The 17150-nt window shown below is 35.2% G+C and overlaps 1 protein-coding gene across 1 annotated transcript in view; it reads left to right on the forward strand.

Moving 5' to 3' along the window:
• Nucleotides 1-17150, forward strand: part of RYR2 (ryanodine receptor 2) — a gene marked incomplete at both ends in the record, with an annotated part of 428112 nt that overhangs the window by 279622 nt on the left and 131340 nt on the right. Inside the window, 11 exons of the mRNA XM_081998040.1 lie at nucleotides 347-547; nucleotides 671-776; nucleotides 5013-5156; nucleotides 7860-8133; nucleotides 10924-11038; nucleotides 11708-11840; nucleotides 13037-13140; nucleotides 14511-14646; nucleotides 14989-15175; nucleotides 15638-15743; nucleotides 17023-17143. Of these exons, the coding sequence (XP_081854166.1) occupies nucleotides 347-547; nucleotides 671-776; nucleotides 5013-5156; nucleotides 7860-8133; nucleotides 10924-11038; nucleotides 11708-11840; nucleotides 13037-13140; nucleotides 14511-14646; nucleotides 14989-15175; nucleotides 15638-15743; nucleotides 17023-17143 (1627 nt within the window). The remainder of the gene's footprint in view (nucleotides 1-346; nucleotides 548-670; nucleotides 777-5012; nucleotides 5157-7859; nucleotides 8134-10923; nucleotides 11039-11707; nucleotides 11841-13036; nucleotides 13141-14510; nucleotides 14647-14988; nucleotides 15176-15637; nucleotides 15744-17022; nucleotides 17144-17150) is intronic.

Here is a 17150-nt window from a genome sequence, read left to right on the forward strand (position 1 = left end):
AACTGTTGTTTCATTACATAGAATTACTTTCTCAGCAACATTAACAGGGAATTCTTCATTTTTATGGATCCAGACAGAAGAGGAATTCCCTAGAAGCGAAGAGTAAATCCATTCTCCTATAACTTTTATTAAAGTCTTACATTATATGTCTGAGGCACGTAAATCTCTTGCAGATGCCAGATATTCCTGGTGTAGCGTTACTTCACATGTAGTAAATGACAGCATTATAGGTTTCAGTCACTTTATTTGATAGTAACTACTGCTGTAAGGAACCTGTCCTTATTTGCATAATATACAGAACATATTTCTTAGCTTGCCAACTCTTCTTTCTATTATTTTTTTTCAGATGTGTCATCTACTCCAGTACCTGTGTGATTGCCAAGTACGACACCGAATAGAAGCCATTGTAGCATTTTCGGATGATTTTGTGGCCAAACTTCAAGAGAATCAACGCTTCCGGTATAATGAAGTGATGCAGGCCTTGAACATGTCTGCTGCCCTGACAGCTAGAAAAACGAAAGAATTTCGATCCCCACCTCAGGAGCAGGTACAACTTACAATGGACAATTTATTTTTTGTTGTGCTGTATGTGTGACGGAGTTCTTTTTTATTTTAATGTTTTTTTCCTTTTGAGATCAGTGTTATTTGCCTTTTGTTTGTATCCATTAAGATTAACATGCTGCTGAACTTTAAAGATGATAAAAATGATTGTCCTTGCCCTGAAGAAATTCGGGATCAACTCTTGGATTTCCATGAAGACCTAATGACACACTGTGGTAAGTCTTGTTACTTTTTTAATTATATTAACTTTAGAAGCAATTTTTCTAGATAACCTTACATAAGAAACAGCAACTAAGTAGTTTATAGATTACAGTATATCAGTTATAAGTACTATCAAATAAAAATACTCAGCTTGTACTCAAAACCAAGGAAATGTTCTTATCCTCATATTTGGTCAAACTAGAAGGGAAGGCAATATGTTTTGCTTCATGAGGGAGAAGTGGGTTTTTTCACCCATACAACTCTGTAGGAATTTCTTTGGGCTTAATGTATTGGATAACATTGTAGCTCACTTGTTATTCGAGGGGTTCTTCTCCCTTGCACTCCCCTTTGCTGTATCGAGTTGACTATGACCATGTTAACCAAAATATAACATATTAGTGGCTGATTCTTCTCAGACATTAATGAAGATATAGAAGTTTATCATCTATTGAAATAGACTAATAATCAAACGGAGCAGTTAACTTGTGGTTTTGATTTCTTCATTTTAGTTAATAAAAACCGATTTAATTCTATGTCTCATTAAACTGTGAAATATAGTAACAATTTAAATACAAAAATACCAATATAAAAATGAGGTGCCAAAATGTGTATTTTAAATGTCAAGCTCATATCCATGAATACTGTGAATTCAGTTATAGAGTAGTTTTGTTTGGAATGCATGCTTACTTACATTTTGCTTTGAGGTCTTTGCTGTTTTCTTGTTTGGAGGATAGTCACCCCTTCATTTTACTTCAGTAGACTATTTAAAAAAAACAAGTAAAAGAGACACTTAGCAGACAGCATGAGCAGACAAACAGGTGAACTTTCACATCATGTCCCATTATCTAGAAGAAGATAAAGCAGGGATGTGTGATAATATTTTTTTAAACTAATACTCTGGTCAAGGAAGGAGTTTTGGACAGGAGAATCTCTGCACTTTTCCTCCTGAATTGCATTCCTTATTGATCTCAGTTTAACTGGAAATAATGATTTAATGCATTACTTCAAAATATTCAAATAAAAACAAACATGCCATCAATATCTGACTTCTTCATAATACATGAATTTTCTTTCTTGGTAGAGCAAGCACAGTTGATATCCTTGTGTATCACAAGACAATTTCGTTAGATTGGTCCATCTCAAAGATAATTCTGTTACTAAAATAATCACAGATTTATTAAGGTATCAAATATCACAGAAGGTCTTTAATGCAGCCTCCTACTCAACACAGAGTCAACGCTGAACTCAGACCTGATTGCTCAGCGATTTTTGCACTAGAGTCTTGAAAGCTTCTAAGCACAGAGATTCCACAATGTCTTGCAATATGTCACAGGACTTGTATGTCCTAATGATGATGTGTTCTTTTTCTTTAAGTCAGTTTGGAATCCTGCCTGTTTTAGTTTGACAATTGTATCTTATTCACCTCAGAAAGGACCATGGCTGCATTTTTTTTGCTAACTTCCTTGTAGGTTTTGGTGGACTGCTATTAGGTCAACCATAAAGCTTCTGTTCTGCAGGCTGACAAAGCCAGTTCCTTCATCCTTGTCTTATAGGACAAGCAGTCCAGCCACCAATCATCTTGACAGGCCATTGTTGGGTGCTCTTCAGCTTTTCATTGCTTTTCTTGTATTGGGTAACCCAAAACTGGATGTAGTATTCCAGATGTCATTTCATGAGTGGCGAGTACCAGGGAATAATCACTTGCCTTGAGCTAGTGATTATGTTTCTGCTAGTACAGCATATTTTTATCTCTCCTTACTGTTAGAGTGCACTGCTGACTGCTGTCTAGCTTGCTGTCCAAGAGGACCCTCCAAGTTTTTTTGCAAAGATTTTTCTTTAAGCAGTTCATGCCTGGCCTGTATTGTCACACGGGGTTGGTCTGTCCAAGTTGCAAAACTGCATTTGTCCTTGCGGAACTTCAAGTATCCTGCCAGCCTATTCCTCTACCCTGTTGAGCTTCCTGACCCTGAGTGTGTTTTCTGCTCCTCCCAATTTGTATTATCCACAAACTTGATGAAGGTGCATTATGACACTTCAAATAAAATATTTTATTTTAAATGAAAAATGAAAAAAATTAAAAAAAGGAAAATTCAAAGTAAACGGTCAGTTCACAGAAAATGAAGATGAAATAAAGAATTTAGAAATAACATTTGAAAGAAGAAAAGGCTTTATCTTTCTGTTTTTCTCTTTTTCATTCTCCTCTGTTCAAATTACTTGGTCTAGTTTTGTCATTATTTTTCTTTTCTGTAGGGAGAAATAGTAATTTGCATAATCTCTAAGTAGAAAATTAATTTTGTGGGGTCAGAGGATGTGTTACAGTAGAGCAGAATTAATGAGACTGTGTATTCAAAATATGGCTATTGCAAAATAGGTGAAACAATTACACATCCTGAGCCCTGTGGTTGGTTGATTAGCCAGCCACTATTTGGGGATTCACAACTTGTGAAATGGTTGAGAGACAATTACACTGACAGTTTGCAAATCAGAAAGGTACAACTAGAGCTCAGGAACAGCATAACGGTGAGAAAACAGACATTTCATTTGGGTAATTTCAGAGCATCTCTGTGTTGTAATTGATAAGACATTTCACTGTCTTTACTGTTAATTGGTTTGGTTGAAGAGACTGCCATCCAAAATTATTTTGCAATATGATTTACTGTAAAATACGAAGCTACTGATGATCCTTGTTTAGTTTAGCATCAATTGTTCTCTTAGGACAAAATTTAGCAAATACTTAATGCAAAGAAGTCAGACAATTAAAAATATGCAATAAATTGAGAAGAATGACATAATGCTGTGAAGAAACATCCTATAAAATTCAAGTCTGCTAAGGAACTCCCCACGAAACCATTAACTTTAGAACTTACACTGGAAACTGAAAAACCCAGAAAAAATAGTTGAATGACCTTTTTACTTTGAGTGTATTTTACTGTGACTAGTAGGTATAGGTCAAGATTTTTAATGCCTTTACAATGTATGCGTGAATGAATAAAGTTGAAAACATGAGAGAAATGAGCTGATGGGGATCCCATGAAGTTCAGCAATGGGAAGTGCAAAGTCTTGCACCTGGGGAGGAATAACCCCATGCAGCAAGGACAGGCTAGAGACCACACTGGAGAGTAGCATTGCAGTAAAGGACCTGGGTATCCTGGTGGACAACAAGATGAGCATGAGCAGCAATGGACCCTTGTGGCAAAGCAAGCCAACAGCTGGACTCCCCAGTACAAGAGAGACATGGACACTGGAGTGAGTCTGGGGGGAGCGCCATCGAAGATGATTACATTCTTGGGGCATCTTTTGTATGAGGAGAAGTTGAGAGGACTGGGGTTGTTCGATTTGAAGAGAAAGCTCATGGGGGGATTTTATCAATGCATATAAATACCTCTTGGGCAGGGACAGAAGAGAAGGCTGAGCCAGACTTTCCTCAGTGGTGCCTAGTGACAACACAAGAGTTTGTGGGCACAAATTGAAATACAGGGAATTCTGCTTAATTTGTTTTTTTACTGTAGGGATGATGGAACTCAAGAACAGGTTGCCCAGAGAGATTGTGGAGTCCCCACCTTAGGAGATATTCAAAACCTGACTGGATGTAGTTCTGAGCATCTTTCTCTAATAAGCATGGAGGCCAGACAAGACAATCTCTAAAGGCTCATTCCAACGTCATCTGTTCTGTGATTCTGTAAAGCCTCACGTGCATTTTTTTACATTTTTTGTAGCTTGTATAGGAATATCCTGAAACAGCCACTTTATTGTGAAGGTGGCTACTTTCTTCTGACTGGTCACTAGAAAGTACATTTATTGTAACTTCAGTTCTTTCACTTATATGATATATTTTACCTAGAAATCTCTTAGTCTTTACTAGTATCAGTTGAACTATACTGTGTCATTAGGGACTCTGTCTACACTGCTGAGCTACATATGTTCAAAACACAGGCATCATCTTTAGCATGGAAACATGCATACTGGGGGACTTGACTACAAAAATACATTTACTATATATTTTATGTATAATAACACACAATTTATACAAAACATTAATAAGATTACATGATCCTTATCTGCAGTTTCCTGCCTTCCATATATACCTGATCTATACTTGTTCCAAACTGCTGGTTAAGCATATCCCACATCAAACAGGGCAGAAAAACATAGTTCGGTTTGATTATGTTTGTACATACAAGATACAAAAACATGTCTGTAACAAGTTTAATTTTATTATTTTACTATTTTGTGTATATTTTTTACTTCAGGAATTGAATTAGATGAAGATGGAACCTTGGATGGAAACAGTGATTTAACCATTAGGGGTCGCCTCCTATACCTTATGGAAAAAGTTACATATCTGAAGAAGAAGCAAGCTGAGAAGCCAGTTGATGATGATGCTAAGACATCCTGTAAGCCAAATTAAATCAGTTTATTGTATCCTAATTCCAAACGGCAAAGGAAGCAGGGGAGAAAGTTCTTCATATATTTTCTGCCAAAACAAGGTGGATATTTAGTGAAACATCTGTGCACCTTAAAGTTTGTAGCTCTGACTCCAAACAAGCTCAGATGGAATTTTTGTGACAGGCAGATTTGTTTCCCAATGGGATATAATGGAAAATTTCTTCTACTGGCTTTTTCGCCCTTGATCCTTTTTCAAGTTATAATTTTTTCCAGAATGTGTCTTGCTTTTTGTGGAGTTAGTCCAGACTTAGTAATTGTAGAAATGTCCTGATTGCTCATAAAATCAGCCGCAGCAGCTTCAAATCAGTATTTGCGTGAAGATTACCAAATTAAAGAAGACGGTGCAATTAGACCGTAATTTGCAAAGGTGTACTTAGGAGAAGCTTCCCCACCCAAACTAAAAGTCAAGATTTGCTGACTGTGGTTGTTGCTCTGTCATTTTTCTGACGCTTTCTGCCTTTCCATCTTGATAAGAACCATTGCCAGTGGCATCCAAGTCCTGCACTTGGTGACAACTGATTATGGGATTTTATTTATTTTTTACTTGTTAATGCTGATTTTATTTTTATAATTTTTTTGTCTTTATTACGGTGGATGGCACTTTCAAATATCCTAATTTTTTTTATGCTGCTACCCTACCAGTTCTGGGCTCACAGTTTAGGTGTTTCTGACTTCGGTAAAAACTTTGTTTCCATCATTGACTACAGAGGATTACTGAGGAGACTGGCCTTTTAACTTGGTTGCTTAATATAAGTGCCTAAAGTTATGGGATGAGAAGACTTCCCCCGGGTACTTATTAATGAGATGGCTTCTTAGTTGACAGTTATTAGTGTTAGCTTAGTGTTCTTTAAGTAGAAATATTTTTGTCCTCCTAAAAGTGTGCCTTCTGGCTTTGCGGTTTATAACTGTTACTTCAGTTATCAGGCAGTGATAATTAGAGGCTAGGTCTATGTAGAACGTGGTGATGAAGCCAACAGTTTCCTAATTTTTTTTCTTATAGTAAGCTTAAAGCTCTACAAGATCTAATTCTCTCTCTCATGTTAGTAGAAAGACTGTATTATATTAAACTAATTCGATACAAACCTTCAGAGCAAATAAGCACCCACACAACTCAGTATTGTGGTGTCTAGGCTGCTTGGGTTCTTCATTGCAAGCAAGATAACAGACAGACCCACAGGTAGGTGGGATGCAGTACTGCAGTCACCAAAACAGGAGATAAATGACAGCCTGCTCATGTGATTCGTCACAAAAATCATAGGAAACTTACTATTATGTTCTGTCTTATTATTTATTTCAGTCCTTCTGAAATATCAGCCCAAACATATTTCATCCTTTTACTTCTTTTTGAAGTGTTTTTATTCTAAAAAATGCTATACTATGTGATAATGGAAACGCCTGTAATACAGTGTTTGGAAAGTAACAATAAAATCCAGTATTATAGCTCTTTTGGTTTTTTTCCTTACCTTGTATTAGCACATCTTAGCACAAATTCTCTTATTTGTTAAACATTCTTTTTTCTGTAGATGCCTGACCCTTCAATATCTTTAAGTACTTTTACTTTTTTTGGGGGGGGGGTTTAGCCTGAAATTGCACGTGGTTTAGTCCAAAATTATATTACTGTCTCAACACATAGATTTCTGTTTGAAAATATTCTTGATATTTGTTCTGCATCAGCCACCTTCTTCAAAGTCTGAATATTTATTAAGCAGTTTATTGAACTTGAGGAGGGATGATCAAATTTCCCTTTTCAAACTTCCATTGTTATCTGTTTGATAAGGAAATAAATTGATTGTTAGATAAGTATTAAAGGTCAAATTCTCTAATGTATAACTATCATGATATCTCAAGAGGATCCTGAGTTGATCTGACAAAATCTTGCAAACCTGAATGGAAGTTCCCTCAGATGGAAAAAAGAGCATTATTCAGTTGTCTTTATCAAATACTTTGTCCTGACTGTTAGTTCATGAGTAATTTTTCTAAACTGTAGTCTCAAATCTTAACTGACATTATATAGCACTTTATATATCCCAATTGATAAAGATTGTCTGTGAGAATACCAGCTATGTGTTTCTTGCTTCATTAGACACTGCAATCAAAATATTGAAATGATGATTTACCATTTATTTGGTTGCAGTCTCTTCATTTTTATTTCTTTTGAAGGGCCTTTGGTTTTGGCAAAGGACTAAGTTAAATTATTCTGTTTCGTACATTACAAAATTTTGAATGGTTACAAAGCTTAGACATGTAAATAAATAATACAGCATGTACATGTGCTACCAGTATATTTTTCCAGTCTTATTTCATAATACGTAAGGAGAACCGTCAGATCTGAATTCCTGGAAAAATCTTGAAAGCAATACGTAGAAATAAATCTGGTGACTTTGTGAGCATCTTGTATGTCTTTGTAATTTTTGATGTTATCAAATTTGTTTTCTGTATTTTAATTTTAAATATAGGCTTTGGTTTTGAGATGTTTCTGCTTTTCTTGTGTGATTGTATTTTCCTTGGATAATCTACTAAAGAAATACCAAGAAAAGGTGCTTCTTAAGAACTGAATTCATTCCTCATGTTGCATAATGGGTTCTGAGGGACTACCAGTAGCAAGATAAGCAATTAATGGTAATTTTGCGATTTATGTATTTTCTTCACAGCTACTCTTCAGCAGTTGATTTCAGACACAATGGTGCGCTGGGCCCAGGAATCGGTGATAGAAGACCCGGAGTTAGTGAGGGCCATGTTTGTATTGCTACATCGCCAATATGATGGTATTGGTGGCCTGGTGCGAGCCCTACCAAAGACCTACACCATAAATAGTGTGTCTGTGGAAGACACAATCAATCTTCTGGCATCCCTTGGCCAAATCCGTTCCTTACTTAGTGTCAGAATGGGGAAGGAGGAAGAGAAACTTATGATTCGTGGATTAGGGTAAATAACTGGAGTGGAACATCTCTTTATTTACAGATATTTGTTGTTATTTGCTGTATACTTACGGCCAAGGTTATACGTGAAGTTTGAATGTGAATAGTCTATATGGATGTAAATGCAGACACTGGTATCAGTTGTGTAGTATCTTCATTTGTAAGATTAAAATGCAGATACTTTGCATCATTATATGCTTCATTTTTGGAGAGAAGAAAATGACATCTGTAAGACTTCCTGTGAGAAAAGTTGAAAACATGTATGTAATGTTTTATGATATTACAAAATATATCTTGTTATCATATTTTAAATAGTATGGCTGTGAAGAATCCTATCAAGAATACTGTCCTTTTTATATCAATGCAGTGACTGGTAGCTGTTGATACATGCAGTTACCTTCAGTAGCCAGCTAATGGAGTCGTGTCTACATGTGTCTGTACATATGCCAATGTACATTGCACTGAATAGAGCTGGCACTATTTAAACTATGAAGTTCACCCAGTCTTATATTTTATAATTACATGGTTAATAATAGTGAAATACAGCCTAATAGAATACAATCGCAGAAAACAGTAAAGAAAACATGATCATCTCTACTAGCAAAGAGTTTGTTTTTTTTAATCTTACTTTTTTCAAAGAAAAAGAGATACATGGTGAGATTCAGCATCACCTATCATTTATTAGAAATCCCCAATCAGCAAGAGCAATGACAACCAAAGATACCATTATAGAAAGAATGCCAGAAATGCAAGGAGAAGAGAAGCTTTTGTTGTGTGATACACCTTTTTTTTTGAGCTTACTGAAAACCTCAAATATCCAAATAATATCTATACCTAGTTTTGTAGTGTCATTATGAACAATGCCTACTTCTTAGCTTGCCAGCAGCTCCCATCAGTGTTCTCTGGTTGTTGCAATGCTCAATGTACTCATGCTAAGGCTTTGGCAAAGGGCAAAGTCCGTCACCTGTCAAGAGACACAAAGTGCTCATATTTCTAAATCCACCTTTGTACTTCAAATTTGGATTCTTATATTTCACTTAAGCTATCAAGGGATAAAATGAGTGAGTGGTTACAAGATTCTGGCATTGTTGTGCCTGGGAAAAAAAGAATCTCAGAGGGGTTTTCATTTCATGTTCTACTTTTTTTGTTCTTTTACTTTTTTTTTCCTCAACATTTTCTGCTATGGGTTAAAAGCTAAGATTTAGTGAATCTGATTTAATTGTAAAGGTTTTGTGTTATGTGATAGGCTGGTGTAAGGAAGAAAGAGTATTTTCTGTTAAGCTAGTGCTCTCACTGCCTGCTCCTATCACCCTCCTTGGTAGCTTCTATCATAGTCTTGTTTATCTTGTAGGTTATCCAGCTGTGCCATTTGTACTTTTTATAGCCTAACCTGGGCTCTGGCATCTATTTAGAAATGTCAGTTTTTTTGCTGCAGGTGGAAAGTATTCCTTCCTTCCAGCTGAGAAATGGAAGTGCCACTCATTCCTTCTTAAAAACTCAGTTTCCTCAGAAATGCCATTAAGATTTTTTTTCTTAACTGAAAAACATTTGATATTTCGTGATGCAGTCCATAGTTAAAAAGTGCTTGTACTTTCCAAAGTAGTGTAATATTGCTGGCCAGCTCCTGAGGTGACATTTTGACTTTCTGTACTGTATTTCTGTAAAAGAAAGCTGCTGTAGACAAGGCAGAGTTTAGAATGACTTGGCAGATTGATACCATCGAGGTCTTTTTACACAGCATGAAGCATTAGTGCAGAAAGGAGATGTGATATGGATAGCTTTTGCAGGCAGGGCCTATCCTCTGCCATCTCTGATATGAAGTCCAGTTGTAGGCTTTGGGGAGAAAAGATCTTTCTGGGAGTTACTGGGAGTCAGTAACTCTGATCGTGCCACCTACATCAGACATACTGCATGCATGCTCTTTGCATGACTGATAGTTACGGATTTGTAGCTTTTAAAGTGATGGAACAGTCCGTGTCATGTCTCATCTTTTATAAGGCTGAAATTTTCCTTGCCTGTTTGCAAGAGTTTTAGGTTTAAAAAAAAAAAAAAAAGAGAGCTGATTGCTTTCACAGTTATTTATAGGTTGTGTGTGATTTCAAGACTAATTACAGTTTTTAGAAATTTAATTACTTTTTAAACCAGGCATTTTTATTGGACATAACATGTCTGCATAAAATACTGACATTACAATCTTCAGGACTGATTTTAAAGTATGTAAATCTGTTCTGCTGAAATATGTAAGAGAAAAGAGTTCTTTTGAGCAGTAATTCATGAACTAAGGTTAATATTTATGCAGCTTCTGTTTCTGATGCTTAGAGGATAGCTGGGTATACATTCTCTTTCCCCTACAATTGTTTTTTCTTGGTTTTGACAGCAGCTGTCAAATGTCTCAAGGTGGAAATATTTGAAAAACATACTTTGTCAAAATTATTGATTAGTTGAATTTAAAATTTAAGCTGATATAGCAGTTTTGATCATGCTCTTGTCAGAAAATATTTTTAGATCTGGAATGGTATTTCTAATGAAAATAGAAGAGCATCCTACTCTGGTGTAATCAAGTGGTGATTAGGACAATAACTGTAATATGGGAAGAGAAAGGTCAGGTTCTTCCACAATGTGCATAGAAAAATAGATTATCAGGAGAGATTGAGACTGAACCTGAAAAAGTCCCTGAGGTAATTGTTTGTCTCAGGTTATGAAGAATTGCACAGTACATCAGCTTTGCAAATAACATAATAGGTAAACTATTGGTCCATAACATTTTAATCCGATTTTTTATTTTGTTTTCCTGTAGAGACATCATGAATAATAAAGTATTTTACCAACATCCAAATCTCATGAGAGCTTTAGGCATGCATGAAACTGTCATGGAAGTGATGGTAAATGTGCTTGGTGGAGGAGAATCCAAGGTAAAGCAATTTACTGTTAGAAGACAGAGAGTTTATAATATATAAGTTTTATCCTGTAAGGTGTTGAGCAGTCATTGGAGGTACTGAGACCATAACCTCTTACTAATTTCCATTAACACAATAGTTGACTAAATTTTTAAAAGAATCTGTCCTTCCATTCTGGAGGAAGATATAATTAGCATTGTAATTTCAGATGATTCAAAGAAAAAACTAAATAGCACTTTATACACTTACTGAATTGTAAAGGGGAGATCTTTTTAGAAACTAATTAAAAATTGATGCAGTATTACTCTGTGAATCTAAGCATTCATGTTCTTTCATGTTTGAATCTAGAATTTATGGGTGAACCCAGCTCTTGTTTTTCAAACTTATACCTTGATCTTTGGGACTTAAGGAGTTATGTGGGGTAAGGGGTATGGGTGTGTGTGGGTGTTGGACTAGATGACCTTTAAAGTCCCTTCCAACCCAAACTATTCTATGATCGTCATTTACTTGCTGAGAAAGCTCTGTTGATTCCAGGGTGAAACCTAAACAATTAACTTCACTGAGGTGCAATGGATATGATGCATAAATATTAGTGTGTTAAAAAGCTGTTACATAAATGATCTTTTGCAAGTTTTATGCCTATCTTAGAGTTTGAACTTCAGTCTGGTTTTATTTTCTTCTTAGGAAATCACTTTCCCAAAGATGGTGGCAAACTGCTGTCGTTTTCTGTGTTATTTTTGCCGCATCAGCAGGCAGAATCAGAAAGCTATGTTTGATCATCTTAGCTATTTATTGGAAAACAGCAGTGTTGGCCTTGGTAAGTAATAGGTGTGTGGCTTTTGAGATTCTAAACCAAAAATAGTTCTAAAAAAATTAGATATATGAATATATATAAGCCACCTGTGTTTTTCTGCATCCCTCTGTGTTTCTCCTTTATGGGGGAAAACTGGGTAAAGTTTCTCTTTTACCCAGTGCAAAAATATCTTCATTAACTGTTTTGTTAACTACAGACAAACCCCTGACAGTAGCATTAAGTTGAGGTAATTTAGTATATAACTTTTTGTATGTGCCTGAATATTAAAACAGAGTTGCTGTTTAATTGCACATTTTGAGTAACAGAATGAGATCCTGATTTTGATGAAGAGAATGATAAATATGTTTTGGCAGCATTTCATTAGTGCTTACTTCTCACTGCTCAAGCTTGCTCCCCTGCACTTTCTTCTGTAGACTGTTCAGTATACATCTATGGCAGTGGGAGAAATACAGAGCTCATTTGCTTGGGTGTGCGTGTAAAGATGCCCAGAAATGAACCTTGAAATTTTCTTAAAAGATTAGCCTTTCTTCTCTAGGCTGAAGTGTTATAGAGAAGTTAGATTTATCCTTTATTTAATTTAGTACTTGTAATTGAGAATACTATGATGATTCTAAATAATTATATATTTTTTTTTTAAATGATCACAAATTCCTTATTCATGTATAGGTACAGGACAGAAGTATAAACTAAAAACCTTTTTGGAGAGAAAGTGCCCAATTCAAATGCATTTGGAGTGTTAATATGAAAACCTTAGCTTTTTCTAACACTGTAATGACTGCCATTTTTTAAAGAAATAGGTAATATATAATCTTATATTTTAAAGCTTTAAAGATCTGTATTTTAGATCTTTTCTGTTTCGATACATTTGATAAAATGTCAGTGCTTTAGATATAAAATCCCTGCTACCTTTTCCTAAAAAGAAGTTGTGTCAGGAAAATTAGAAAGAATGAGCTCTTGAAGTATGTGATGAGAGTAGGAACGTGTAAGTAAAGTTATTTATAGCTTGAACACTGACTTTGTATTTTAATTTGATATCAATGTCAAATTTAATGTGAGTACATGATGATTTATTATAAACTGAGTGGTATAAATGACATGCTGATAATCATATGCTAACTAATGACAAAATGTTAATGTATTTCCTATGAATTTATTGTTTTTTATTAAGTTGGTGTTGAAACTAAATGTCATTTTAACAGCCTCTCCTTCTATGCGAGGATCAACTCCTTTAGATGTTGCAGCAGCCTCTGTGATGGATAACAATGAACTTGCACTAGCTTTAAGGGAGCCTGATCTGGAGAAGGTTGGTAGCTTATCAAGCATTTTTCTTCCCCCTGTAGAGGGGGGAAGATTCCCATTTCCTGGAGTAATCAAAATCCAAGGTTATAAGAATTATACGGGAGGTTTAAGTACCTTTCAGGGAAAGACTATCAGGATCTGATTGATTGTTATTTCTGCTGGTGGTCTGGATAGTTGAACTGAGTTTATGGTTATTACCTACGCAGGTGTAACCAGAAGGAATTGCCTCAAGGGCAGCTTTTACTTTGGGAATAGTGAGTCCATATCCAACAAAACTTCATTGCTAGAATCTTTTTTTGTTGTTCTGTCTTCATGGTGACATGCAGTGGTGGCATAATGCAATAGGGATTACTAGAAGCCTTATGACAGTTTGTTACAGCTTGATGACAAATTTTCATAGAGATATCTACCTGTAGTTTTTCCTAATGCTTAAACCTCCTTCAGAAAAGATTGAAGGAATTGGGATTAATTAGACTAAAGAATAAAAAACTCAAGATGTGAGTTTTGTGACGTTACAATTGTGTAGAATATGTAAATTGCTGCTGCAGGAAGGAATAGAATAATAGTTATTATGTCAGTGGTGGATAAGAAAAGCGGCTTAAATACTGGAAGGATTCAAGATAGACAGACAAAAAACACTTTCTAATGGAAAGTAAGACAGTGGAACACATTGTCCAATTTGTTCTTGAAGACCTCCAATGCTGGAAATAATATCAGGAGTAATAGAAGTGTAGATGATCCTTGGAATAGGAAGATGGACCATGTGTGTTTAAAAGGACATTCTCAGACTTATTGTTCTTATAAATGGTCAACAAAACGAAGCTGTCTGAACTGGTTAAAGGCTATGCTTACAATTCTTACAATTCAGAAAGGAGAGGGCCAACTGAAAACTAGTACTGAGAGTATAGGTCTGAATTACAGGGAGTGTTACTGCCGTGTGTTTAAAAAGAAAGCAAGAAAAAAGGCAAGTGAAAAGGAAAGATTAAAATAAAAGAGTAGACCTGTCAGTTATATTAGAAGACGTGTTTTCAAGTATGAATAGTGTGTAGTTGGGGAATAGTACAAAAGTGACTAATTTGTAACAGGGTTGCAAGAGAAATGAGATATAGACAGCACAGCAGTGATTTGGAGAGAGTAAAAATGGTATTGAAATAAGTAAGGTCTTGCAGTTCATGTCAGAAGTAGAAAAAAACTGGGAAAGTGAACTAAGACAGAGGCTTCTCTTCTGATTTGCCCAAATTATGATATGGTTTTGTAGGGGATAATAGGATGTGGACACCATATTCGAGTCAACACATGAGGATGCTTCACCTTGAAACTGCACTTCTCTTCTTTTTCACAGTTAGTATCTTTTTCATCTGACCTTGCTTTTAGGTGGTTCGCTACTTGGCTGGATGTGGATTGCAGAGTTGTCCTTTGTTGATTTCTAAAGGCTACCCAGACATCGGATGGAATCCAGTTGAAGGAGAGAGATACTTGGATTTTCTTCGTTTTGCTGTATTTTGCAATGGTGGAGTAGAAGCCTATAATTTTATAACTTCCTCTAATATTCACATAAGTTTTTCATTTAAAATAGTAATACAAGCTATTTCATAATTTGTATTATGTTATTTCATAACATATGTTATTATGTTATTTCATAACATAATACGAGTTATTAAATAACTTTTATTACAATAATAGAGGAGTATGTTTATGTGTTTATGTAACTTTGTTGTGATATTTAAACTGTTTTTTAGTTTAAAGTATCTACTGATGTATAGATTCTGCACTTTTGTGTACCTTTTCCTGATTGTATTTTAGAAGTCCTTTTGATATAATCTTACATCTTGATATTTCTTCTATGTGGTAGGAGAGAGTGTGGAGGAGAACGCTAATGTTGTAGTCAGACTGCTTATCCGTCGACCTGAATGTTTTGGTCCAGCTCTAAGAGGAGAAGGAGGCAATGGGTTACTTGCTGCCATGGAGGAAGCAATACAAATATCAGAAGATCCAACAAGAGATGGACCTTCCCCAAATAATGGGTCTAGTAAAACCCTGTAGGTGCTTACATTGCCATCATTTTTGTTTGTTTTACAATATTAGTAATGAAATTACTTTTTTGTTTTAACATGTGAATTATCAGCTGGATTCCTCCTTGGATCCTATGGAGGGTAAAGATTTGTCTTCTGCCAAATAGCGCTTCCTCTGCACTGTTAATTTAAGTAAATCTCTCTAAATATTAAATCCTCTTTAGAATTCTGTTTGTTCTTTGTCAGTCAGTTAAGAATTGATCCGCTGATGCAAAATGAGACAGATAAATGAATGCAGATATCACTACAATCTTTTAGGGACAACTTCCATTCTGTGTTAGTCTGCTAAAAGTCTACTAGTTAACAGGAAGATACTATGTGTAAGCTGTTACACCTATGAGCAGATTTTTTTTTTATTTATTGCTGATGTAAAAACTTTCTTGTATTTTTTTTAATCTTTTAATTATTTTAACATTTAACTAATTGCAGGGAAATGGAAGAACAAGAAGATGACACTATTCACATGGGAAATGCAATCATGACCTTTTATGCTGCTTTGATTGATCTCTTAGGACGTTGTGCCCCTGAAATGCATGTAAGTTTTATGTCTTCATGCATTGGGAAGTAAAGGCATGGTTATTTTACTGATTGTTTGGTGGTTTGCTGTTTGGCTTTTTCACGGTAACATGTTATCAAGTATTAAAGCAGTGGTATGGCTACATAGTATCTTAATGTACATAATGTGTTCATCTGCTGATTTGCAAGGAATTTCTGTAAACTATTCAGAAACTGTTCTTTTTAAAGGAATTATTCCATTGCTTTTCTTATTACTGCTCCCTGTGGTTAGCATTCAACAATGTTCTGTCATGAATATTGTTTGATTGTCCATTGTGACAATCAAACTCTTCAAATTTCTCTATTTATTGTGAGGTTGTAGAGTGATTATTTTTTTTTTAAGCATGGTTTTACTGTCTTCGTATACTTTTTTAAACAAACTGTTTAAACTGCATATTAAACAGTAAATGTTGTGGGTAATTCTTTTAAAACATAGCAATAAGCATTGTCCCTGAATATACATATCAATATCTCATATCCTTATTCACACTGACAAACCTTCTCAAGGGTGAGATATCAGTATTTCAGGCATTGGATACAAATTATTAGACACTCATACTGTAAAAACCAAGCCCTTACCACTTAGTTCCTAAGAGCTTGAAACTGTCTGAAAGTATTTGTTGTTTACAATTCAAAATACTTTCCTATTCTTCAGAAATTCTACTTAGTTATGCAGTGTTTGTCATTTCGCTCTGAAATGTGCCCTAATTCATATAGATCAGTATCAGATTTGTGCAGAGATCAGTAACTTAAGAAAGGGGAGAGATAGCCATATAATAAGGTCAGTGTATGAATATCTGCTTTGTTGGAATAAAAAAATTGTCTTGTTTTCTCCCTGTCTTGCTTCCATATTTAAAAACAAAACCAAAACAACTGGGATACTTGAAAATGTTGTTATTTGGCCAGGACAGAAAAACAGGCTTTTTAAATCTGAAAATTTTCTTTTGCTTTCTTTGTGCACACCCCCCACCCTATGCTACAATTTGATGGTTTGTTCACCTATTTTTACCTAACATTCCATTCTGAAGATCAGTTTAGTCTTATTGAAATAACCAAACATCTAGTCTAGAACTTTGCACATTTGAATTAAAAATACAGCAAATAAACACAGACTGTGTGAAATTTACATTATTAATTATAATGCATGTTTGAGAGCAGTCATTCTTGTTTATCTATGGTTCAGGAAGTTTCCAGAAAATGAACACATTATACAAAATAAAAAGATGACCTGGTTAATTTTTTGTTTGTCTTTTCCTTAGCTAATCCATGCTGGTAAAGGGGAAGCCATTAGGATCAGATCAATTCTACGGTCTTTGATTCCACTGGAGGATTTGGTGGGAGTAATTAGTATTCCTTTCCACATGCCAACCATAGCTAAAGGTAAGAT

The sequence above is a fragment of the Phaethon aethereus genome, assembly GCF_964289735.1.
Source record: "Phaethon aethereus genome assembly, chromosome: 3".
Lineage (NCBI taxonomy): Eukaryota > Metazoa > Chordata > Aves > Phaethontiformes > Phaethontidae > Phaethon > Phaethon aethereus.